This window comes from Podarcis bocagei (assembly GCF_964188305.1).
Source record: "Podarcis bocagei genome assembly, chromosome: 18".
NCBI classification, from domain to species: Eukaryota; Metazoa; Chordata; class Lepidosauria; order Squamata; family Lacertidae; genus Podarcis; species Podarcis bocagei.
The window spans coordinates 10,536,866-10,561,866 of NC_138144.1; the positions used below are offsets into that span (position 1 = coordinate 10,536,866).

Sequence of the window (25,001 nt, forward strand, 5' to 3'; positions counted from 1 at the left end):
TAATAACAACAACAACAACAACAACAACAACAACAACAACAACAACAACAACAACAATAGTTATTATTACTGTTATTATTCTGAGGTGGTTCAGCTGTAGATTTGGGTCTGTCTGGACTGGTCAGTGTCCCAGGGTCTGACTTGTGAGAGGTAGAAATTCAAGATATACCCACATCAACCCTGCCCCTTAGCAGTTTGAAGTGTGTGTGTTAAATTCGATTCCCCGGTTTTCAGGGGCTTGAAATGTTTTAGGAGCGCCAACACTTGGGGAATTTTGAGTGGCAGAAAAAAATACCCTTGCTTCTTCCTCTTTCTACCTTGGGTCTGGACTGGCAGCTGATGCAAGGAGTCGCAAGAAACTGATGGTGCCGTCCCTCTCTCAAGACCTTTCACCCAAACTGTGAGACTTGAAGCAGAAGGGGGTTGAGGCAGGAAGTGAGGAAGTGGATGAGCTTTTTTAAAATATAAATTCCCTTTCTTAGCTCTCCCAGAACTTCCCTTTGCCTAGCAGAAGCAGGACTGCATCGTTTCTTCGGGAGGGAGGGATGGATGTGGGAATCTAGGTGAGAGAACTTAACTCGGTGCTGTTTCTCAGCCTGGCCTCCCTCGCAGGGCTGGTAGGAAGAAAACGTGGCTGGCCCCTGGGAGGGGGCTGTGTCTGACCCCCCTGCATATTCCTGCATTGCAGGGGGGGTTGGACTAGATGACCCGCAGGGCCCCTTCCCACGCCACAACTCTATGACAAAGGCAGAGCTCAGGTTTGGAAAGCAGGTCTTGCCAGCAGTGTCCTTGTCGGCCCCACAGCCCAGCCTGGCACCCCCCCCCCCCTCACATGAACAGGCAGCCTTTTCTTCTCAGATTACTGTGACCAAAAAAAGGGGGGAGGGATTTCTCTACTAGAGTCTAGAGTCTTCCAGAAGGATCTGTTGATTTCCTGTTTTCCTTGCAGCAGCTTTGGGGGGGGGGATGCTTCTGGCACCCTTCCAACACCCCAGGGCACTTTTTTGCAGGGTGGGGGAGCCTAGCTGAGCCCTGCACCTTTCTCTCTTTCAATTATATTTTATTAACTTTCAACATTTTTAAACATATACGGTCAAAACACAATTTCTCTCCTTTTTCTCGACTTCACACCCTGTTTTCCGCTGAGTTGTTGCTTCTCCCCTCCTGCAGACCCTCTACTCTATCAAATCACAACGACAATATTACAATCCAATTCCTGTTGCTCATTGTGCGTCGTATGGTGATATTTCTTTAAACGGTTTGAAAAAGGCATCCATTCTTCCATAAAAACACTCGTTAGGATTCTCTGAATTTTGCTGCTAATTTTGCCTGTTCTGTGCCTTCCCTGGGGCTTCTCGGCACAACACCGGCTAGCAAATCCTCTTGCAAACTGTGGCGTCATTTCTGGACTTCTGCCAAGGCCTTCCCCTCGGCTGCGTCTCGACGTCTCTGGAAGGGCCTCCTCGATTCCAGGTCCGCCTGGAAAGGCCTCTTACAACACGTTGCGTCAGTCTCTGGGCTCGTGCCAAGGAGCTGGCTGGCAGATAAAAAGCCCGAGTGCACTTGGAGTCAGACAGACGGAAAGGAACCACAGCCGAAGGAGCTCTGCTTGCTAGATCATCTCTTCCCCGGCTCTTTGGCCAGACGGAAAGGAACCTCAGCCAAAGCAGGTCTGCTTGCTAGATCATCAGCCGAAGGAGCTCAGCTTGCAAGATCATCTCTTCCCCGGTTCTTCGGCCAGACGGAAAGGAGCCTCAGCGAAAGCAGGTCTGCTTGCTAGATCATCAGCCGAAGGAGTTCTGCTTGCTAGATCATCTCTCCCCCGGCTGTTTGACTGCGGCACCACCATGGCAAGCTATTCCCGCTACCTGCTGCGCATGCTGCCCGTGCGCTGCTGGCCGCTGCATGGCTTTGGCCCCGTCTGTCTCAGTGGGCCGCAATCGGCTGGCGAAGCCCTCTGGCCGGCAGCCGGGCAAAGCCTCGTCGACCGGGTCGCAGCCGACATGGAGAGGCAGTTTGTGGAAATGGAGGCGATGAGCAGGGCCTTCTTCCAGGCCTCGCCGCTGCAGAAGTTCCTGCGGGAAGCGTCGCCGGAGGAAAGCGTGGCTCGGGACGGCGAGGCGGGCGGAAAGTTTTGCCTCTCGGTGGACGTGGCTGGCTTCGCGCCGGAGGACGTGGCTGTGCAGCTGGACGGCAGGAAGCTGACGGTGACCGCCAAGCGGCTGCGTGAGAAGACAAGCGAGGAGGGCGGCTGCGTGAGGGAACACCACGAGGTGCACCGCGAGACTCTCCTCCCCGCCGACGTGGACCTCCAGGCCGTGACGTGCTCCCTGGCATCCGACGGGCGGCTGTGCATCGAGGCTCCTCGTCTGGCTGAGGCAAAAGCCATCCCCATCGACGTGAAGGCGGCCAACCAGCAGGTTCCGGGAACCAGCGCAGAGAAGGACCCAGAGAAGCCGCAGGAAGCTTGAAAAGTGTGGACATTTTGGGCGCGCAGCGGCTGCTGCGGGAATTAGTGCGCCATCTTAGTTCGGCTCCCCATTCAAAAGAGCGTCTGCCGGGATTCCAGCTGACCTTTTGACTGCCTTGACTAATATTTCCAATTTATTCATCGCCTTCAAAAGCGATGTACGCTTCTTTTCCTTGAGTGCAATTAAAAATTGTGTGTCTTATTTTTCCACGTTAATCGCCAAACTGATTTATGCTTCTGTTCCTTATCCACAATAAAAATGGTGTTTTATTTTTGCACATTGGTTGTGTTTTTGCTTGCTTTCATAGAACTGTAGAGTTGGAAGGGACCAGGAGGGTCATCTAGTCCAACCCCCTGCAATGAATGAATATTTTGCCCCATGTGGGGCTCAAACCCAAGACCCTGAGACGAAGAGTTCTTGTGTTCTATTCGGTGGGTCTGCTTTGAGCATGACTAACGTAGGAGGCACAACTCTTCCAATGGCATGCTCCCCCTCCTCCTCCGCCAGTACCCTGAAGGCAGGATTCAATTTGGCAGGATTTCAAGATGGAAACCGAAGTTATCGGTTTGCTGGGAGGCTTAGTAAGGGCAGACGGCCAGGCAAATTTTGGAGTGCCCCCTGTAGCGGTTCAGTGGTCCTGCAGTAGCAGCCAACCACAGCCAAGCACATTTAGCTAACAAACATCGTTTTGTGGTTGGATGAGACAGATTTACGGCCTTGTCGGTGATTTGTAACCACGCATGGTTGAGCCTCCAGCCAATTTTTTAGGACAGAAGGGAACAATCTTATTTGTGGGTTTACTGGATCATCATTAAACACCCTAGTTTTACTTTCCAAAGAGAAAGTCAAGCCCTGCGCCTTCTACTTGTAGTTTTACAGAATAGATCCTGTCTGTAAAATCACCTTGGCCTTGCAGTAGGAGACCAAACATTAGATGCTTCAGATACCTTAATGTTAAATGTTAAAATGTTTCAGAGAATCAATTTCTTAGAATCATAGGTAGTTTTGTGTGTGTAAAGAATATTTGCAATTTGGTGTAAAGAATATTTGCAGTTGTTTGATTACAGAATTGTGAATAATCATTTAACAAAAAACAACTATCTGATGTTCAGAAGACATCTGAAGGCAGCCCTGATTAGGGAAGTTTTTAATGACTGATGTTTTAATGTATTTTTAATCGCTGGAAGCTGCCCAGAGTGGCTGGGGACAAATAATATATATATGTATACTGTATATATTCATCATCACAGTGGGAACCAGGACGCAAAACAGGCCTAGAGATAGCCATTAGCTATCATGAAGGAGAACCTCCATCTTTAGCAGCAATCTATCTACAAATGCCAGATTGTTGGAGGCAAACAAGAAGGAAGGCTTGGGGCCGCTACAGAGGCATCTGGGCAGCCCTAGTGGGAGGGTGAAAGCTGGAGTAAGCAGACCTCTGGGAGCCCCCACATTTCCCCCAAAAATACTTTCTTTTTTTAGATGGTTGCACGAATACATTGCCTGCACTCAGGAATTGTCAGCAACAGATCTGAACAATGATGTGCGCTTGTTGCTTTAAAAATGTTTTTTTTAAAAGAGCTTCTGAGCTGATTTACTGCAAAGAGCAGGAGAAGTCTATCTGAACAGCTAGAACTCAGAATTTCAAGCCACGGCAGCACCCTTAAACTGAACCAATGGAAAATATGTCAATGCTTGCCTGTTGGTGCAGCAGCCTTTGTTACAGAGGCAACACATCCAGAAACAAAATGTAGTTGAAACTACATTACCGGGGAAGGTTTCTGGGGTCCACACAGACAGTCCTCGGGGGCCACTTTCCCAGCAGGTTGTGCTCCCCCAGTTTTAATACACAGCTGCCCTCCTCCATCAGGCTCCATATCTATTCTTCGCTAACCCAAATCTTTTACATAATGCCCTCCCCTCAAAAAAATAAAATTAAAAAAATTGCATCAGAATCTTGTGGTCCGCTGCTGACAGATTTTCTTTATTAGAGAATTTGTGGGGCAGTGGTGGTATTCACAGTTTAAAACCTGACAGCGGTCAAAATAATGATAATAATTAATAAACGAGAGTGTCTTGCCTGGGCCGGGGGCGGGACATGTCCTGGGGAAGGCCAGACCAGTGGGTGCTGGGGTGGGGACCCATGCCGCCATAAGGCTGGTGCCAGAAAGGATCTGGGATGGGGGCGAAAGAGTCATGGGGGAAATTCAGAAGCAGGGATTCAAAAGGGGGCCTCTGCCCCTTCGGTCAGCCTCCAGAGGGGGAGATTTGGGGGGGGGAAACACCCACCCGTCCTCATCTCCACATTCTTCTCCCCCCTCAACCTGTTGCATGCCCCCCAAAAGTGTGCTGAGTTTCCATGGCGCTCACTTTGTGGGTCGGAATCAGTACAGCTATTGCTCCCACGGTTCCCTGCACAGCCCTAAACAGTCCCCATGGTTCCACACGGCCGGACCAAAGCGAAGAGACAACCCACCTGACCCCATCTCGCTGTGGAGGTCCGTTTCCGTACCCCCCCCTCCTCCGCAGAAACCCACCGGCTCCCCCACTTCAGCACAGGACCCTAAAAGACCCCCACACACACTTGGCTGTGCAAGCTCTGCCCGCCATGCGCCTCCCGACAGAAACCAGGAACTGCCGAAAGGGGCCCTCAAAAAAGGATCGATCAGAACTTCCAGTGAAATCCAAGTCCCGTCCCGTCCCCCCACCGCAAAAAGATACCCACAAGTCCGGGTCCCTTTGAGATCCTGCGAATTCCAGTCTCTGCAGTCAGAGAGATGACGCCGAACCTCCCCACCACCACCACCCTGCCCCCCAGGGCTCTCTCCGGTTCCCCCACCAGCCCCACTGCAAAGGGGTCTGTTGCATCTCGCAACTAAGAGGAGGGTGGGTGGAGCCTCTGGGGAGGGGCTAAGCCCCGCCCCCCACCCCAGCTGCCACCCTACAGTCCAGAGCCGTGTATGCGTCTGTCGAGGAGACCCGGAGTGGGGGTGGGATGGGGGTGCCGTGGTGGGGAGAAGGGATGGAGGAAAGAGGGGCTGGTTTTCCGCTTGGGCTCCTCGCCGTCCCTGCCAGCAGATGGCGCTAGTTCCTGGCTGCGATGACAACCGACAAGGCCACGCCCCCCAGCGCCACGGCTGTTGCGCCAAAGAGCCACTTCCACGGAATTGACTGGGAAAGAGAGATTGTATTGTCATTACAATTATTGTTATTGCATTACAATTATCGTATTAATACTGATCGTTATTACTCCTATTATTATTACTATTATTATACAGTCATACCTCGGGTTACAGACGCTTTGGGTTGCGCGTTTTTGGGTTGCGCACCGTGCCAAGCCCGGAAGTACCGGAACAGGTTACTTCCAGGTTTCAGAGCTTGCGCATGCGCAGAAGCACTAAATCGCACTTTGCACAGGCGCAGAAGCGCCGAATCGCAATCTGCACATGCGCAGACGTGGCGCTGCGGGTTGCGAACGCTGCAGGTTGCAAACGTGCCTCCTGCACAGATCATGTTCACAACCCGCACGTCCACTGTACTATTATTGTATTAATACTAATTGTTATTACTGCTATTATTACTACTATTATTATATTCTACTTCTTATATAAATATTTCAATCAACGACTAGTAGAAAAGCATACTATTAAACATGAAGTTAAAAGCAATGTTAAAAATGAGAAATGTCAAATAATTATGTTAAAATGGTAAAAAAAAACCCACAACACCACTAAGGTAAGGTGTTAGCAATTCTAAAATGAAGACCAGATCCAACCCCTTGCATTGCTGGAGTGTCACTCAGGTAAAGCATCTCTGGCAGACGGCCACCCCAGCTCTGTGTAAAAGCCTCCAAGGAAGGAGAGTTCGCAAGTTCCAGAGGGAGACTGTTCTGCTGTTGAACAGCTCTTGCCAACAGAGTTTTCTCCCTGACCAGAGGAGGAATGACCGCTGGGAGGAGCGAAGAGAGAAGGAGCTCCTTGCTGCATCTACAGCTGCACAGCTGGGTGCCTTCCTCTGCCCTGCCTGCGAGAAAACACGTCTCTCCCACCTGGGTCTCTGCGGCCGCAGCATAATAATAATAATAATAATAATAATAATAATAATAATAATAATTTATTATTTATACCCTGCCCATCTGACTGGGTTTCCCCAGCCACTCTGGGCGGCTTCCCACGGAATATTAACATACAATAACCTATTAAACAGTTACAGATAGGTAGCCGTGTTGGTCTGCCATAGTCAAAATAAAAAAATTCCTTCCTGTAGCACCTTAAAGACCAACTAAGTTAGTTCTTGGTATAAGCTTTCGTGTGCATGCACACTTCTTCAGGGCTGCCTTCAGATGCCTTCTAAAAGTCTGGTAGTTGTTGTTCTCTTTGACATCTGGTGGGAGGGCGTTCCACAGAGTGGGTGCCACTACCGAGAAGGCCCTCTGCCTGGTTCCCTGTAACTTGGCTTCTCGCAGCGAGGGAACCGCCAGAAGGCCCTCGGAGCTGGACCTCAACCGTCCAGCGGCTTGACCTCACCCCAAAAGTTCACCGCTCCGTTGTCTCCCGAGACAGACGGATGCCGGCCTGCACGTGCACACAGATTCCTGCACTTGCAGGGGGTTGGACTAGATGACCCACGGGAACCCATCCAGCTCAGCGGTCGTGTGACCTACCCGCGATGACTTGTCTTTGCACTTGGCGGTGGGTCCGCTGGGGTTGCCCAGCATCTTGCGGTACATCTCCGTCTCCACGCACTTCTGGTCAGCATGCTTCTTCGCCAGCTTTGAGAGCTCCGTGTGGATGGTCTGGCGGGGGGCGCAGGGAAAGAAGGAAGACGTATTTTAGAGGAAGCCCTCCTGGATCAGACCAAAAGGGTCCCTAGATAAACCTCTCTGGGTTTGTTTGCCGTTTCAAGGGGTAGACTGCTGCGGAATGTGGAGGCTCCATTCAGATGCCTTGGCCAATGTTTGGCTTATAGAAAAACTATACCACACTTGATTTTTTTAAAAAAAAAGTTGAGCGGTTCAATTATGTGTTTTTGGAAAAAAAAGATTAAAATACATAGACACACACACACAAAAATAATTTGAAGAATATCAATAAGACATTGAAAACTAATTTTAAAAAGTAATGTGACCCGCCCAAAACAGAAAATATTTACTATTACTGTATTAACAATGTTGGTTTTTTTCTGAGGGTACACAAAGGTATGCAATTCTAGCACCTTTTTTTGTGTTGAAGAGAAGCATTGATTTTTATTTATTAAATTTCTATACCACCCTTCATCCATAGATGTCAGGGCAATTCACAGCATAAAAATGCCAGATAAAAACACAAAATGCATAATAAAAGTAAGAACGGGGGGGGGGGGGAGAGAACCCATTAACTCCCCTCCCACAAACATTTAAAAGGGTATAGGATGTTAATCAGCCCAAGGCCTGGTTGAAGAGGAAAGTTTTACTAGCCATGGATATATTTGGGTCTCCAGTTTTGTTTTGATTTTTTTTGGACTACAAGTCCCATCATACATAGCTACCAGGACCAGTGTGCTCAGGGATGATGGGCACTGTAGTCCAAAAACCTCTGGAAACCATGCAAGAAATTATAAAAACATGATAAAATGTAATAGAGCATCGCAAATGCTGGATTCTGCTGGAGACTGCGGGACTCTTGCAGGACAGGTGAGTCCTAAAACTTGGGTTACACCTGTTGCATTGCACCTATTATATACAAGGACTCAGCTGCCACCTGCCCTTTGCTGGAGCAACCTCAGAGTTCCCTCACCTGAGCCTACACCCCGGTTGGGCTTTGCCACGCTTCCTGGGGGAACCTGCGGCCCTCAACCCCAACATACCTGGCTCTCGGCTTAATTTAATGCAGGACAACAGAGTGTTCGCAATGACCTAACGTGCCGGTGGACTCTCTCCCTTGCTGGGCAGGGATCTGGGCAACCAGCGTCAGGCGCCGGGTTGGACTGGATGCCCTCAAAGGGTACCAGGAGTCTATCAGCCATCTAAGCCAGAAGAAAGCCACATCTGGGGGCAGCAGCGACATACGCCTCTGGCTACCAGCCGTTGACCACCACCCGGTTCAAGATCCTGCAGAGGGTCAGATTCTGACCAATTTCCGCATTGCAGGGGGTTGGGCTAGATGACCCTCTGGCCCCTTCCAGACCTACGATGCTCTGGGCCTTACCTTATTCGATGGCTCCAGCTTCAAGGCGGCTTTCAAGATGGGGATGGCTTCCCTGTATTCGCCTTGCTGTGCCAGGACCTAGGAGAACGTAGACGAAACCCGTGTTTACAGTGGATCGTTTTGCAGGTTTCCAAACGTGTGTTTCCTAATCCGCCATTTTCAAGGACATAAGAAAAGCCAGATGTTTTTGGACTACAATTCCCATCATTCCTGACCACTGGTCCTGCTAGCTATGAAAGATGGGAGTTGTAGTCCAAAAAGGTCCCATGCGCTGCAATGCTTCCATCGCCAAGTGAGGGATTTGAAACCCAGGCTTTCCAGGTCTCAGCCAAGCACTCTAACCACTGCACCACACTGCCAGCATTCCGGAGACCTGGGTTCAAATCCAACCCTATCTATGCATGTCCACCGGGGGCCCCTGGACCGCTCCCTGCCTCTCGGCCACACCTAGGGCTGTTGCGAGGGTGAAACAAGGAGGGGGCCCCTCTACCCTTCCCCTTCCCCACCCCCTACCTTCCCCTTCCGAAAAAGGGCTTTGATGTTGTCCGGCTGCTGTTCCAGGACTTGGTTGCAGGATCGCAGGGCCGCATCGTAGTGGTCCAATTTGAGCTGAGAGGCGGCTAAATTGTTCAGGCACTTCATCTTGACGTCCACTAACGCCTCCTCCTCCTCCTGGGTAAAGTCCACTGCAGGGGGGCAAAGGGGGGGTTACTAGAAAGGTGGCGGGGTTGCGGCTTGGGCAGGGGTGCGGGTTCGAAATGGCAAAACGAAGCCTAGGAATGGGAGACCTGTGGACCTCCAAAGAATCTGTAGAGCTGGAAGGGACCTTGAGGGTCACCCAGCTCAACCCCCTGGCAGGTGGCCCCCCAACCTCTCAGGGGAGTACATTCTGCCATTAAGCAACACTCCCCTGCTTCTGTCTTGCAAGGGAATGCAGACCCCGCCCCCCGCAACCTAAATCTCCCCCTCCGCCGCCCCAACTGTAGAGAGAAGAAGATGGAATATGCAGTGTAGGGTCTGCTGCCCCTGCTCACTTTGCACCATCTCGATATGTCTCCATTCCTTATTAATAATAATAATAATAATAATAATAATAATAATAATAATAATAATAATAATAATAATAATTATTATTATTATTATTATTATTATTATTATTATTATTATTATTATTATTATTATTATGCAGCCCATCTGACTGGGTTTCTCCAGTCACTCAGGCGTCTTCCAACAAATTAAAACACAATCAAACATCAAACATTAAAAACTTCCTGATACAGGGCCGCCTTCAGAGGTCTTCTAAAATTTGTGTACAGTAGACGCTTGGGTTGCAAACGTGATCTGTGTGGGATGCACGTCCGCAACCCACAGCGGCGCTTCTGCGTACGCGTGGGTTGCGATTCAGCACTTGTGCGCATGCGCAAAGCGTGATTTAGCGCTTCTGCGCATGTGCGACTGCCATGACATCTGACGGGAGGGTGCTCCACAGGCCCTCGGAGCTGGATCTCTGTGTCTGGGCTGAATGATGCTCCCCGCGTGCACCCTGCCTCCACGCAAGTCCAGGACTGTGATGAATCACTACAAATCCTGCCATGAGTGCTGCGTGACGACAGCCTTGCGTTTTTATGTGTATAGGGAGATATCTTTAATCAAGTTGTTGTTGCTTTTGATACTGAACTTTCAGGGTACAAGGCAGCTCAAGAAGTTAATAAACTCTTTTGAAAACTGGGGCTCAAAGATGCTAGCCCTCCTATATTTAGCAAGAGTGCCTGTCAGCCCCACCCCACCCCACCCCCTCCCGCCATGGGGGACCAGGCACCTTTTGAACTGGAGCCGATAATCTTCAGCGCAATGTCGTAGGAGTTGATAGCCAGAACGTAGTCTGCTCGCTGGTAGTGGAAGTTGCCACGCTCCCTCTTCCGGTTCGCCAGCTCAATCTTCTCCTTCCCACTTAGGAGTTCCAGGTCGGGGGCATCCTGGGCCGATAGAAGCTCCACTTCAAGTTCCAGAGATGAGTCAGGGGGGATGTCCGGACTCCTGGTTGGAAAGGCCGGAAAAAACACCCCATTCATAAAAAGCATGGGCATTGCCCTACGGCAGCCTTTCTCAACCTGTGAGTCCCCAGATGTTGTTGAACTACAACTCCCATCACACCTAGGGATGATGGGAGTTGTAGTCCAACAACATCTAGGGACCCACAGGTTGAGAACCGCTGCCCTACGGGATCAGAGCCAAAGTCCACCCAGCCCAGGACCCTGACTCTGACAGAGGACAGCAAGACTGCAGGTGAGGCACCCCAAATATCCTGAAGGAGCGTCTCCACCCCCATCGTCCAGCCCAGACACTGAGGTCCAGCTACGAGGGCCACCTGGTGGTTCCCTAACTGTGAGAAGTGAGGTTACAGGGAATTGGGCAGAGGGCCTTCTCGGTGGTGGTGCCCGCCCTAACTGCAGATGTCAAGGAGATAAACAGCTATCTGACTTTTAGAAGACATCTGAAGGCAGCCTGGTATCGGGAAGTTTTCAATGTTTGGTGTTTTATTATGTTTCTGTATATGCTAGAAGCAACCCGGAGTGGCTGGGGCAACCCAGTCAGATGGGAGGACTACAAATAAAAAAAATATTCTTCTTCTCTGGTTTACACAGGACACTGTGTGTCCAGGGCAGCTGTTTACCAGCTCCATCTAGTACGCAGGCTGAGACCCTCCCTGCCCGCAGACTTTCTGGCCAGAGTGGTGCATGCTCTAGTTATCTCCCGCTTGGACTACTGCAATGCGCTCTACGTGGGGCTACCTTTGAAGGTGACCCAGAAACTACAACTAATCCAGAATGCGGCAGCTAGACTGGTGACTGGGAGTGGCCGCCGAGACCACATAACACTGGTCTTGAAAGACCTACATTGGCTCCCAGTACGTTTCCGAGCACAATTCAAAGTGTTGGTGTTGACCTTTAAAGCCCTAAACGGCCTCGGTCCAGTATATCTGAAGGAGCGTCTCTACCCCCATCGTTCTGCCCAGACACTGAGGTCCAGCGCCGAGGGCCTTCTGGAGGTTCCTTCGCTGTGAGAAGCCAAGTTACAGGGAACCAGGCAGAGGGCCTTCTTGGTAGTGGCGCCCGCCCTGTAGAACGCCCTTGTACCAGATATCAAAGAGAAAAATAACTACCAAACTTTTAGAAGACATCTGAAGGCAGCCCTGTTTAGGGATGCTTTTAATATTTAATAGGTTATTGTATTTTAGTGTTTTGTTGGAAACTGCCCAGGGTGGTTGGGGAAACCCAGCCAGATGGGCGGGGTATAAATAATAAATAATAATAATAATAATAATAATAATAATAATAATAATAATTATTATTATTATTATTATTATTATTATTATTATCCTACAAGGTCATCCTAGGAAGGGGAGGAGTGGGAGATTCTGGACAAGCAAAAGGATTTATTTAGGTTTCAGTGGGTCCTCTTTCCTTGGGGACTGAATCTCCCGTCAGCCCCCTGGGGGAAGGGATCCCCCGCCCCTCCTCCTCCTCACCTACCTCCCTTGCCGGCCGAAGCAGTACTTTGCGTCTGAGATGATGAGGGCCGTCTCTCCCATCTCCATTAGCTGTATGCAGAGGTCCAGGGCCTGCAGAGGGAAAAAATGACTCCAGCAACTGTTGGGATGGAAGGAGAGCCCTCCCAGGCCAGAAGTAGGATTCCTGGCAGCTGGTACTCTGAGGGAGAACACAGCCGTTTCAGCTAGCAGGGAAAGGGGGCTCATCTAGTCCAATATCTGGTTCTCACTGTGGCCAAGAGGATAGAACAATTCAAAGTGTTGGTGCTGATCTTTAAACGGCCCTAAACGGCCTTGGTCCAGTATAAGGAGCGTCTCCACCCCCATTGTTCAGCCCGGACACTGAGGTCCAGCTCCAAGGGCCTTCTGGCGGTTCCCTCACTGTGAGAGGCCAAGTTACAGGGAACCAGACAGAGGGCCTTCTTGGTGGTGGCGCCCGCCCTGTGGAACACCCTCCCATCAGATGTCAAAGAGATAAACAACTACCTGACATTCAGATGACATCTTAAGGCAGCCCTGTTCAGGGAAGTTTTTAATGTATGACACATTACTGTATTTTTGGTCTTTGTGGAAGCCGCCCAGAGTGGCTGGGGAAACCCAGCCAGATGGGCGGGGTACAAATAATAAATTATTATTATTATTATAAGGCAGCCTGAGGACAGGATCGGAGGGCGATAGCCCTCTCTGCCTGCGGCTCCCCGGGATCTATCACCCGGAGGTAGGGGCTCCATTCAGCTGTCATAATAAGAGTTGTGAGAACATCTTATAGCTGCACCAACACAGGATGGGGCACACCTGGCTTGTCAGTAAGTTGTACATGTGAAATAGATCAATAATAAATAATAATAGTAATTTTTTATTTATACCCCACCCTTACCAGTTCAAAAAACCGGGCTCAGGGCGGCTAACAACAATTTTTAAACACTTAATTGATGCAACAAAAAACAGCATAAAATACAGTATAAAACGTGAATAACAATAAATTCAGAATTAAAAAATTAATTTAGGGGGAAATCCATCCACTAAACATTAGATGATAACCAGGGCAAGCTGGCTAAATTAGTCCTACTTGGGCCAGCGAGGAGACCAGGGGAGAATTAGCTGTGGGGTCCCAGAGCGGGGAATCTTTGTAAAAAGGGGAGGGGGAGGGAAGGAAGGAAAATGAAAGATCAGGCTAAGTTCAAATTGAAAGGCAGGCGGAATAGCTCTGTCTTACAGGCCCTGCAGAAGAAGTTACGGTAAATCCTGCAGGGCCCTGGTCTCCTGGGACAGAGCGCTCTACCAGGTTGGAGCCATCACTGAGAAGGCCCTGGTCCTGGTGGAGGATAGTCTGACTTCCTTAGGGCCTGGGACCTCTAAACTATGATTATTCATGGACTTTAAGGTCCTCTGCGGGGCAGACCAGGAGAGGCGGTCCCGTAAATACGAGGGCCCTAAGTAAACCCCTAGCGTAACGTGAGTCAACCATGTGATGCAGCACCAAAAAAAGTCTAACGCTATTCTAGGCTGCATCCACAGAAGTCCAAGGTCAACGTCAAGGGAAGGCACAATCCGGGTCTGTTCTGCCTTGGTCAGACCCCACCTGGAACACCGCGTCCAGTTCTGGGAGCCACAATTTAAGGAGGACATTGAGATGCCTGAATATGTGCAGAGGAGGCAGAATGAGATGACCACGGGTCTGGAGACCAAGCCTGATGAGGAACGGTTGAGGGAGCTGGGTATGTTCAGCCTGGAAGAGATCTGAGAGCCATCTTCCAACATCTCAAGGGCTGTCCCATGGAAGAGGGAGCAAGCTTGTTTTCTCCTGCTCTGGACCCAAACTGGATCAAGCTGAGACCAGCCAGGTACAGTTCCCTCACAACTGGTATTCACTGTCAGCATCGCCCTTGAGCCAGTGCCACCAACTGGACTCATCACTTCAGCCCCGACTGGGCTAGGCGAGCTGGGTAGCACTTCCAGAGACCACCTTCTGCACAGGAACAGGTCAAAGTGCTGTGGACTCACAGCTTAGAGTTGTGAGCACCGGATTCACTTCCACAAGAAGACAGTCGTCGCACAGCAGAGTATAGCAGAGCATAAACGACTCGGAGAGCAGCTCTGTAGAATATCTTCTTTATTCTATCTACAACTATAATACACAACTATGTACAGAGCTAAATGAGGTCTAAATGAAAATGCTGAACTGCACTGAGTGTCTGCAGCTGCTCTTAGCAGCAACCTTATCTATACACACGATCTCTCTCTAACACTCAGTCTCTCTCTCTCTTTGATGTGAGGCTGGAGCGGAATAAGTAGAGAGCAGAAAACCGCCCCCTCCTCTCTGGAGAATCAGCAGAGAACATCAGCAGATTCTTGGATATGGGAGGGGTGAAATCTCCTCATTCACAACCCAAAAGAGAGTTTTACGCACCTGGATGACATCGCAGTCCCCCAGCGTGAAGGTGAGGCTGGGGTTCTCCTCAACCACCGTGCCGTCCTGCAGCATGGTCTTAAGGCGGACAGTGACATTCTGGCTCTTAACCGGCCGGGTCTCCGGTCCCTGACCTGCGACGATGACTTTCTTTTTCAGCAAACCGCTCCCTGCGGGGAGGAACCGAGAGACACATGAAGGAGAGCAGAAAGAAGTTCGTATCCACTTTAATTAATTGGGATGATATTCAGTGTTCCTCATTGGGTCAGCAAAAAGGCGTTGGGTTTATGAATGAGGGAAAATGGCAATAGATGGGACCTTCTGTGTATATTTTTTGCAGATGTATAACTGAATGTGAAACAGATAGATACCAGAAATCTGTAATTTTTTAATCAGAGAAGCAAGTTTTGCTCTTCCTGATTTTTTCCAACAACTTTATGGAAGATTTTTAACATATGAAGCCCTAAAATCCAAACTCATTTATAATAAAAATCAATATATTAAGAGAGAAGCGTAATAAAGAAAAATAAAATATAAAATAAAATACTCACGATCCTTACAAAAGAGAGGAAAAAGAGCAGAGAAAAAGTAACTAAGAAGACCCTTTATCACACATCTGTCATATATTGTGTCATAGCTATATACATATATAAAGGCAGAGAGGGAGATTTTTGTTTTTTTGTTTTTTTTATAAAATATTTTATTCAGTTTTCAGAGAGGGAGATTTTTGAATTGTTCCTATTTTTATTTTTCTTATGTATTTTGTGTTTTATCTTGTGAACCATCCTGACACCTGCATCCTTTGTAATGAATTTTGACATGGGGGGAAGGGGACAACGAGGAAAAAGTAGAAGTGAAAGGAGAAGTGGGAGAATCACAGAATCTCTCCAGAAGGGAGAAATAGAGGTGGGAAGCCTGAGGGGAAGTCAATCCCAGCTGCACCGGCGGAACTTCTGCCTGCCACAGCTTTTGCTGAAGGCGCCGTCCAAAGGCAAGGTGCCCTCACCTAACACATCCACCCACTCGGGGGCCTCCTCCGCGTCTTCCGGAGCAGGGGGCTGCGAGGCGGCCGTCTCTCGGCCGTCGTTTCTGGGCACGTCCTCCAGCGGAGGGAGGCCGCTAAGGTCCTCGTCTCGCCCTTCCTCTTCCTCCTCGTCGTTATCCAGGACTTCGAAATCCTCCCCGCTGTCCAGCGTGGAGGTGTTGGATTTCGCCAGCTCAGGAGAGGTCAGGTCCACCAGGCTGGCCCCCGCCCAGTCCGGAGAAATGTCGTCCAGACCTTCTCCCCCGGAAGCCATGGCGGCGGCGGATCAGGGCAGCTGGAAAACGAAAAAGGGGAGGGAAGAAGAACGTACATTTAAAGAAGATTGGGGAATGTTTATTGAATATATGGAGGGAAATTGTGTTTATTTGAAAACATGGGCAGCATTAAGATAAACTCAACAGTGTAAGTAAATTCTGATGGATGTCATAACGGAATACTGAATGCTTTACCGTATTTTTCGCTCCATAAGACGCACCTAGTTTTTAGAGGAGGAAAACAAGAAAAAAAATATTCTTAATGGAACAGTGGATGTATGATTTTTGTGGTTCATGCTGTGGCCACAGACATGTGATCTGATGGTGAATTTGGGGTGATCCAATGCAAAAATCCTGAGGATCCATGTGGATCCGTGCTTTGTAACCATGTTTTTGCACTATTGTGGCCCCACGCAACAGTGGGTACGTGATTTTTTTTGGTGCAGGCTGTAATTTATATAAAATTTATGTTGTGCAAAATGAACCATGGAAAGAGAGGAAGGGAAGTCACTGATATTTTAAGGATGGTTAAGTGAATATTCTAAAACGCAAAACAGAAATTTTATAAAAATTATTTCTAAAAAATAAAATAAAAAGGAGAGAGGGAATCAAGGGAAGGGAATGGAGTTACACCAATATGAAGAAAGGCTGGGGCGCTTGGGTCTTATTTTTTCAGGTATGGCATTAACTTATTTATTTACTTACTTACTTACTAAATAAACTTACTTACTTACTTAAACTAACTTACTTAATTTGTACACCACCCTATACCTGCAGGTCTCAGCCCACCTTTCTCCCTGTATCCCTCCAGGGATCATAGAATCACAGAAACTGAAGCGCTGGGAGGGGGATCCCTGAGGGTCATCCAGTCCAACCCCCTGCAATACAGGAATCTGAGCTAAAGCATCCAGGACAGATGGCCGTCCAACCTCTGCTTGAAAACCTCCAAGGAAGGAGAGTCCACCACATCTTCGTGTCGAACAGCTCTTACCCCCAGAAAGTTCTTTCTGATATTTAGTTGGAATCTCCTTTCTTGCAGCTTGAAGCCACGGGTTCGAGTCCTGCCCTCCCGAAACAGGAGAAAACAAGCTTGTTCACTCTTCCATTTGACAGCCCTTGAGATATTGGAAGATGACCATTCCCTGCGTTGCAGGGGGGTTGGATTAGATTACCTTTGGGGGACCTTTCTATTATCTTATCCCCTCTCAGTCTGCTTTTTTCCAGGCCAAACACCCCATTCCTAATAAGGTTCTGTTTCCATCTCAGCCACCCTCCTCCTCTGTGCAAGGAGCTCAGTGTGGCATACTTGGCTATCCCAATTCTTAATTTTAAGCCCCAACAACAACAACCACCTTGCAAGGTAGGTCTGGTGGAAAGAAGAAACCGGCCCCCAAGCTCACACTTCTTGTCTCAGCAACAATTCGAACCCTGCACTCTCTAGCAGGTTCTAGCCCACATCAGAAGGCAGCCATGATAACTGGGGACTTCCTAGCTTACAATTCAGCTCCTATTTTGACATTTATTTATTTTTAAAGGAGAAAAGGTGTGTGCCAAAAGCCTTATTCTGTCACCCCAGACCACCTCCCAGCTGTCAGGAGGAGACGGGTGCGAATCTCCCCTTTGTCCTTATCAGAACCCCAAGCATGCGTATTGGAGAAATCGCCAGCCCCCGAGGTTTGGGGGTGAGGAAATGACCCTACGGACAGGTCAAGATATCTCCAGGGTCTTAGCCGCCCTGTGACCCAGAGAGATTGCAGATGCTGATAACTTTTTTTAAAAAAAAAACACCATTGAGATTTTAATCCTACCCCATTCTGCCAGAAAGTTCAAGAGATGGGTGGGCAGGGAGGGAGGGAGGAAGGAAGGAAGGAAGGAAGGAAGAATAATAGAATCATAAAATCTGCAGATTTGGAAGGGAACCCAAGGGTCATCTAGTCCAACCCCAGGCGATGCAGGTAGATTTCCCCCAATGTGGGGCTTAAACCCACAACCCTGAGATTAAGAGTCTCGTGCTCTGCCGACTGAGCAATCCAGAGTCCCCCTATTTTTTTCTATGTAGTGAACCGCCCTGAGAGCTACAGATTGAAAGGCAATATGCAAATGTAATATTTGTTTTTATTTATTTACTTTATTTGTATTTATTTATTTACTTACTTACTTACTAAATCTGCATGCCGTCTTATACCCGTGAGGTTAGGGTTAGGCTCACAACATAAAATCACAAAATAAATAAATAAACAAATTATTATTATTATTATTATTATTATTATTATTATTATTATTATTATTTATTATTATTATTATTTATACGCTGCCCATCTGGCTGGGTTTCCCTAGCCACTCTGGGCAGCTTTCAACAGAATATTTAAATACAATAATCTATTAAACATTAAAAGCTTCCCTAAAGAGGGCTGCCTTCGGATGTCTTCTAAAGTTTGGTAGTTGTTGTTCTCTTTGACATCTGATGGGAGGGCGTTCCACAGGGCGGGTGCCACTACCGAGAAGGCCCTCTGCCTGGTTCCCTGTAACTTGGCTTCTCGCAGTGAGGGAACCGCCAAAAGGCCCTCGGAGCTGGACCTCAGTGTCTGGGCAGAACGATGGGGGTGGAGACGCTCCTTCAGGTATACTGGACCGAGGCCGTTTATGTTACAAAAACAAGAAAAACCAATAATCCCTGCACTCCCCATCCTCATACCCATAACACATCATCAGAATCATCAGAATTTTCATTCTTGCGCCGATCCCTGCGAGGTAGGCTAGGCCACAAGAGAGAAACCCACCAGGGCGAAGGTCCCCTAAACCAGTTTGGGGACCAAGCTGAGGGTTTTCAGGCAGACAGCTGCCAAATTTTTACTGCGGTTTCATCACAGAACTGCAGGGCTGGAAGGGACCCCAAGGGTCACGTATCCCAACCCCCAGCAATGCAGGGATCAATCACAGCCAATACGGCACTTGCCTCTCTGCAGGGTCAGAAAACATTACCTTAAGAATAAACATAATGGGTCATTCCCAGCTGAGTTTTTCAGGAGTAGACCCCTTGGAAATTAACGGACCCATGGATCTCAATAATGGATCTGCTCAGAATATGACCTACATTGGAAATGTCCTTTTTTAAAACAATGATGATGAGCTGTATTCAATGTTAGTCATAGCAATCGGCATAAACCCATTGAAGTTGCTGGGTATGACTAACCTAGACCAATAGGCTTGAATAGCTCCCTTAGCTGGAGACATATATTATATAATATAGCGCTATATTCACTTTTCTATTATTATTTCCTCTCTCTCTCTATGTGTATGTGTGAATTTGGAAATTGTTTCCTGCAGAAAAGCAATACTATTAATACTAACACTGAGAAGCGTAGCGGATAGAGTGCCGGACTGGGGCCTGGGTTCAAATCCCCCAACTCAGCTATGAACCTTGGGTGACCTGGGGGGGTGCAGTCACTGTCTCTCAAGCCAACCTACTTTGTAGGGCTGTTGTGTTGATGAAATGAGGAGCAGGAGGGCCACATACAATACCCTGAGCTCCTCAGAGAAATAAATAAACAAATAAATAAATAACAAATCAATCAATCAATCCCACTTTCCCATAACAACAACAATAAAGAACAATAAGTAAATTTGCTTATTCATAGACTGTTGCTGGAGGAAGCTTTTCATGGACAAAACTCCCCAAACCTTCAGAAATTCACATGCCTTCCTAATAATGACAATAACAGGAATAATTTCGTTATTTGTACCCCGCCAATTTGACTAGGTTGCCCCAGGCACTCTGGGTGCCTTCCAACATAAACATAAAATCTAGATGTCTTCTAAATCTAAGTAATGATGATACAGTAATAAATTTGTTTATTTGTCGGTTCTGTTCCTAGAGGAGCCTATTTTGGAGGCTAAGTCTCCCTGCACCTTCAGAAATTCACATGCCTTCTACACTCACAAGCACCCATCCTCTCCCCAGCAGACAGACCTGACCCCTTTCTCAGGCTCCACCAGGACAGGGAAGGGAACAAGCAACTCACGGTCAGCAGATTCGCAGCACAAACAACAGGAAGCCAGCGTCTGCGCAACATGTCATTAACCTGTGGAACTCCCCGAGGGAAGGGCTCGGTTGCGAAACGCCTGCGTCACATGCAAAAGGCTGCTGGTTCAATCCCTAATGGGATGCCCAGGAAGATCTGGGAATGTGCCCTGCCAGAAGCCCTGGAGAGCCACTGCCAGTCAGTGCAGGCAATGCTGAGTTCGAGGGACACAGTTTCAAGGCAGCTTTCTGCATTCCTTTGCTAAAAGGTTTTTAAGAAGATAAAGCCTCCCACCTTCAAGCAAGTCTGCCTGCAATTTTGCCTTTTGCAGAAGGGATGCTCAAGAGATGGTACGGAACAATATCAGAGTAATATTATGCACAAGGCCCTTAATCTTAGGGTCGTGGGTTCGAGACCCATCTTGGGCAAAAGATCTCTGCATTGCAGGGAGTTGGACTAGATGGCCCTAGCGATCCCTTCCAACTCTATGATTCTGTGTGCATGCAAGGAAGCAGGAAGCCAGGGCGGGTTCGGATCTCGCCTCTGCTGAACTCCCTAAGTAGATATCCTTATCCAAGACGCCCTCTGTTTCTTTCTGAGCCAAACCCCTGGCACCCTTCCCTGGGCCCCACCTGCTGCAACACTTCGCAGGGTTGCTGTAATTATTTGTGCTCTGATCTGACCATTCGGGCAAATAGAAGAAGAAGAAGAAGAAGAAGAAGAAGAAGAAGAAGAAGAAGAAGAAGACGACGACCTGCCTGGTAGCCAGATTCTGCACCCAGATTTGTAGGCACAGATCATCTTCTAGACTAAAATAGCTTACTAGGGAAATGCTGAAGTCGCCCTTTGGGGTGCCTAAGGGTCAATTTTTATGGTAGCCCAAATCTCAGTTGTATGGGTATATGTATATATCTCAATTTTAACTCATGAGCTATTGCTGCAATCTGCTCCGATTGTATATTTTCTCTTTATGGACGCTGTTTTTATTGTGTTATGCGAGCTGGTCTTTGACCGTAATAAATTATCTATCTAATAATAATAATAATAATAACCACAATTCCATTTTAGCATGCCATCTCAGGATTATAATTAAAATTAAAGCATTCTGATACAGGCAGGCACGAAAGGACAGCAAAGCTCAGACCCAGCAGCCGGATCAAAAAACCAGCTTCTACCCCAACACATCCAAGCAGGCTGGCAGGCAGGAAAAGACGCTGCAACCCAGGACATATTTCCGTGCCTCACCTCAACCCACACGCAGAAAGGAGGCAAGGGCTGGCGAGGCCAGGGTAAATGAAAATAATAATAATGAAAATAATAATAATGTGTATTTCTAGGCCACAAAAGTGAGTCGAGGGCACACACCCACACCCAACACAGGAGATCTTGAGGACTAGGAAGCTTATCACAGCAACACGGGGAAATGGAGAGAAGATTTGTGTTGGATTTCAAAGCAGGGTTACGTGATGTGGCCTAGCCTCTGAAACGCCACCCACCCCACACGGGCCGGGCTCCAAGGTTTAGGCCTTAATCCCCAGGCGCTTCCTCCAATCCCTCCCCCACCCTGCCTAAAACTTGGCAGCCAGGCAGAGGAGCAAATGGCAAATCCAGGATCCTGGGCTTACCGCTATGGGCTTCCCAAGAGCTGCGTGGAGTTCGAGCCCTCGAGTCCCAGGTTCGAAAGGCGCCACATGCACGACCTGCAAAACAAGATAAAATTTTATGGGGGGGAGGAGAGAGAGGGGGAGGCAGCTAATGCAGAAAGGATTGCAAACACACAACAACCCCCCCCCCCGGGTTGCAAAGTCCAGGCAATTGCTTCTCTGGACCACCACAACCACCCCCTCTCCCCATTGCATGGGTGCAATCTCTGCCTTCCCCACTGTTAAGAACTCCCCCCCACATTCCTGCCCTCCCCTCTTCTCCCCCCCCCCCAAATGTATTGCTTGCAAGGCACTCACCTGGTCCAGGAATGATTCCTCTCCCACCAACCCCCACCTCAATTCCCCCACCACTGGCTCAGCTGACAACAGGAAGTCAACGCTACTGGCTAATGGGGCTGCCAGTCAAAGCCTGCCCCCTCCCTCTTAAAGGGAAAGGGAGGGAAAATATTTCCCACGCAGATCTGATTTATTTTGCGTCCTAAAATTTGTAAACAGCCTGACTGTAAAATTACTTTTAAATTTCATTGTATTACTGCATTATTTCATTTTTTAAAAAACGAAATTATTTTTTAAAATAATTTTAGAAGTTGTGTGTCCTTGTTTCTCGGTTTGGTCCTTTTCCATGATTTTGTACAGGGCTTGCTCCCTAGCAAAAGAGTGTCCAGAACCCAACCTTGCAGGGTCGTTGTTGGGGGGAAACAGGGAGAGAAGTCTGCATGCCCCCTTGGGCTGCTTCTGAAGAGACGGCAGACTATTGAAGTGTGATAATAAAATGCGGAATAGGATGCAAAGAGCATAAATAAATAAATAAATAAATTTAAGGACTGTGGGTACAGATTAATAGCAAAATAAAGGCATTGGCTTTCATTTCAAATTACACTGCTATAGCCACTTATAGCAGTCCAGCAAGCACATTCAACTGTCTGAGTAATTCTGTGTATGTTTACTCAGGTTTCTAGTCCTCATGATAGCAATGCTTCTGAATGCTGCTTGCTGGAAGCTTTTGTGCTTGGATTCCTCTTGGAACCTGGGATAGCTCAGTTGGTAGAGCAGGAGGCTCTTAATCCCAGGGTTGTGGGTTCGAGCCCCACGTTGGGCAAAAAGATCCCTGCATTGCAGGGGGTTGGACTGGATGACTCCAGGGGGCCCTTCCGTGTTGGAAGCACGTTCGCAACCCATAGCGTTCACAACCCGCAGAGCTGCGTGTGCACACACGCAGGTCACGATTCGGCGCTTCTGCACATGCGCAAAGTGCGATTTAGTGCTTCTGCGCATGTGCCGAAACCTGGATTTGACGTGGTGCACAACCCGAAGCGTATGACTGTACTTGACTTTGACATGCTTTTGAACTGCTAGGTTGGCAGGAGAAGGGACTGAGCGAGGGGAGCTCACTCCGTCACGGGGATTCGAACTGGCGACCTTCCGATCAGCAAGCCCTAGGCTCTGTAGTTTAGACCACAGTGCTACCCACGTCCCTAGCAACTCATAGGAATGTTTAATAATCTAATAGGAGTATTGAGGTGTTTATCAGGGGGTGAGGAAACTGATGTCCTCCAGATTCATGGAATTGTCGTCAGAGGGCACCCTAAGCATCATCTAGTCTAGTCCCCGCAATGCCATGTCTTTGCCATCACCACTGATGGCGGTCCAGAATCCAGCTACAATGAGGATGGCCACAGGTTCCACATCCATTTCATTGGCACCTATTAGCCATGAGAGAGAGAGAAGGAACCTCCCTATACAGAGGAAGTCTATCTCTGACTACCGGATGTGGGATAAACAGCAGGCAGGTACTTGTCCCAGGTACAGGAGCTGCCTGAAAACATTTAACTGGCTCAAACCAGCTTATAACCGAGGAAATTCTTGTTTTAGATCCCCTCCACACTCAACAGAAGCTCCACATCCAGCTGCAGTCTACCTGCCTGCAGAGTAAACCTCAGGAGGCAACTCTCTCAACTTCCCACACCTTGTGGGAAAATGCTGGATGGGCAAGAGGATTAACTTCCAGTGTCCTTAAAAGCAGAGTCGGGTTATGCATTAACCATTCAGCCAAGTATTTGTCCCACGCACCCCTCCACCTTTGATTTCTCAAAAATAAAAGAGCCAAGGAGAGGGGAAATTGCAATAGCTGGCATTTAATTGCATTAAGTGTGCAATAAATCAGCTTTTGCCAAGTTTCGCAGTCACAGAATGAGCTCTGATGTGGCCAAGTTTGCAGATGAAACTAAATTGCAATGCAAATGTAAAGGGATGCATGTTGGAGCCAAAAAAAATTAAATTTTACATATACGCTCCTTGGGTCTTAACTGGCAATAACTGACCAGGAATGTAACACTGGGTTCATAGTAGGTCACTCAAATGAAGATGTTAAACCCAGTATGTGGCAGACATGAAAGAGGCACATTCCATGCTAGGGATTATTAGGAAATAAATTGAGAATAAAGCTGCTGTTCTACAAATCTATGATGCAGCCACAAGGCGGCGTGAAACAGGCAGCAGAATGAAAACTGCACCCCAAAAGCACATTTCAGCCTCAGGCCATGTGCCACTGCCAGGTAGGCTAAGCCAACCTGTGCCTACCTTGTAGTCTATCAAGATCTACGCTCTGCACATGCCCAGAAACCCTGGTGAGCCAACATATGCCTACCTTGCTGTCTCTGGAGTAACACCCTCTACATGTGGCCAGAAAACCCAGGGGGGAAGGTGCGACCGACCATCTTGTTTAAGGAGAAATGAAACCTCTGCACATGCCCAGAAACCCAACTGGGAGCAGACTGTAACTAACCGGTTGTCCAGGGATGCCCTCTGCACATACCCCGAAACCCTGGGGGCCAGCATACACCCATCTTGCTGTGTAGGGAGAAATGCACTCTGCACGTGCTCAGAAACTCGGAGAAGGGTGTCAAACTTTACCTAATTCGTTTTCCATGTTGTTAATACATGTGTTGGAAGTTGCCCAGAGTGGCTGGTGCAACCCAGCCAGATGGGCGGGATGTAAATGTCAATTTTTTATTTATATTTTATTAATCAGAGATAAACTCTGCACATGCTCAGAACCCTGGGGTTCTGCCCCTCCCTTAAATTATAATTTATTACATTTACTTCATTGTATATGGTAAATCTAGAGCCTACTTTGCTGTTTGTGGCGATGCACTCTGCACATGCTCAGGGGCACCCGCTCGGCGTCTCCTCCGCGCTCCTAGCCAGACGCTTGGGGGCGTGGCCTGGGGCGGGGCAAGGGGGCGGGGCCAGCGGAGTTCCCCAATCGAGACGGAGGACGAGCCGCGCTGGGCTAGGCGCGGAAGCAGGCCCCGCGTTGCCAAGGAAACGGGCCGGGTTCCATACGCACGCACGCACGCACGCACGCCGCGCAAGGGGACGCCGAGGTCGCGCCGTGCGT

General features: G+C 48.5%; 2 protein-coding genes across 4 annotated transcripts; one reads left to right on the top strand and one right to left on the bottom strand.

Moving 5' to 3' along the window:
* The first annotated feature begins 838 nt into the window (after positions 1 to 838).
* Positions 839 to 2,748, top strand: LOC308577691 (heat shock protein Hsp-16.1/Hsp-16.11-like). Of its 2 annotated transcripts, none has more exons than XM_081178097.1 (2): positions 839 to 1,670; positions 1,798 to 2,748. In XM_081178097.1, the coding sequence occupies exon 2, from the start codon at positions 1,848 to 1,850 to the stop codon at positions 2,469 to 2,471; it is 624 nt and encodes a 207-aa protein (XP_081034223.1). In that variant the 5' UTR covers positions 839 to 1,670; positions 1,798 to 1,847; the 3' UTR covers positions 2,472 to 2,748. The 2 variants fall into 2 exon arrangements, with proteins under 2 accessions (XP_081034223.1, XP_081034222.1); XM_081178096.1 differs by having other exon boundaries at positions 843 to 1,767.
* A 1,686-nt stretch (positions 2,749 to 4,434) lies between these two features.
* On the bottom strand, positions 4,435 to 24,885 carry FKBP8 (FKBP prolyl isomerase 8). Of its 2 annotated transcripts, none has more exons than XM_081177909.1 (10): positions 24,734 to 24,885; positions 21,563 to 21,637; positions 15,623 to 15,935; positions 14,617 to 14,786; positions 12,190 to 12,278; positions 10,476 to 10,693; positions 9,170 to 9,342; positions 8,657 to 8,734; positions 7,135 to 7,266; positions 4,435 to 5,642 (listed from the first exon to the last, which is right to left on the bottom strand). In XM_081177909.1, exons 3-10 carry the CDS (start codon positions 15,912 to 15,914, stop codon positions 5,556 to 5,558), a joined length of 1,239 nt encoding a protein of 412 aa, XP_081034035.1. In that variant the 5' UTR covers positions 15,915 to 15,935; positions 21,563 to 21,637; positions 24,734 to 24,885; the 3' UTR covers positions 4,435 to 5,555. The 2 variants fall into 2 exon arrangements, with proteins under 2 accessions (XP_081034035.1, XP_081034034.1); XM_081177908.1 differs by lacking the exon at positions 24,734 to 24,885 and adding an exon at positions 21,899 to 21,981.
* Between the last annotated feature and the right edge of the window lie 116 nt (positions 24,886 to 25,001).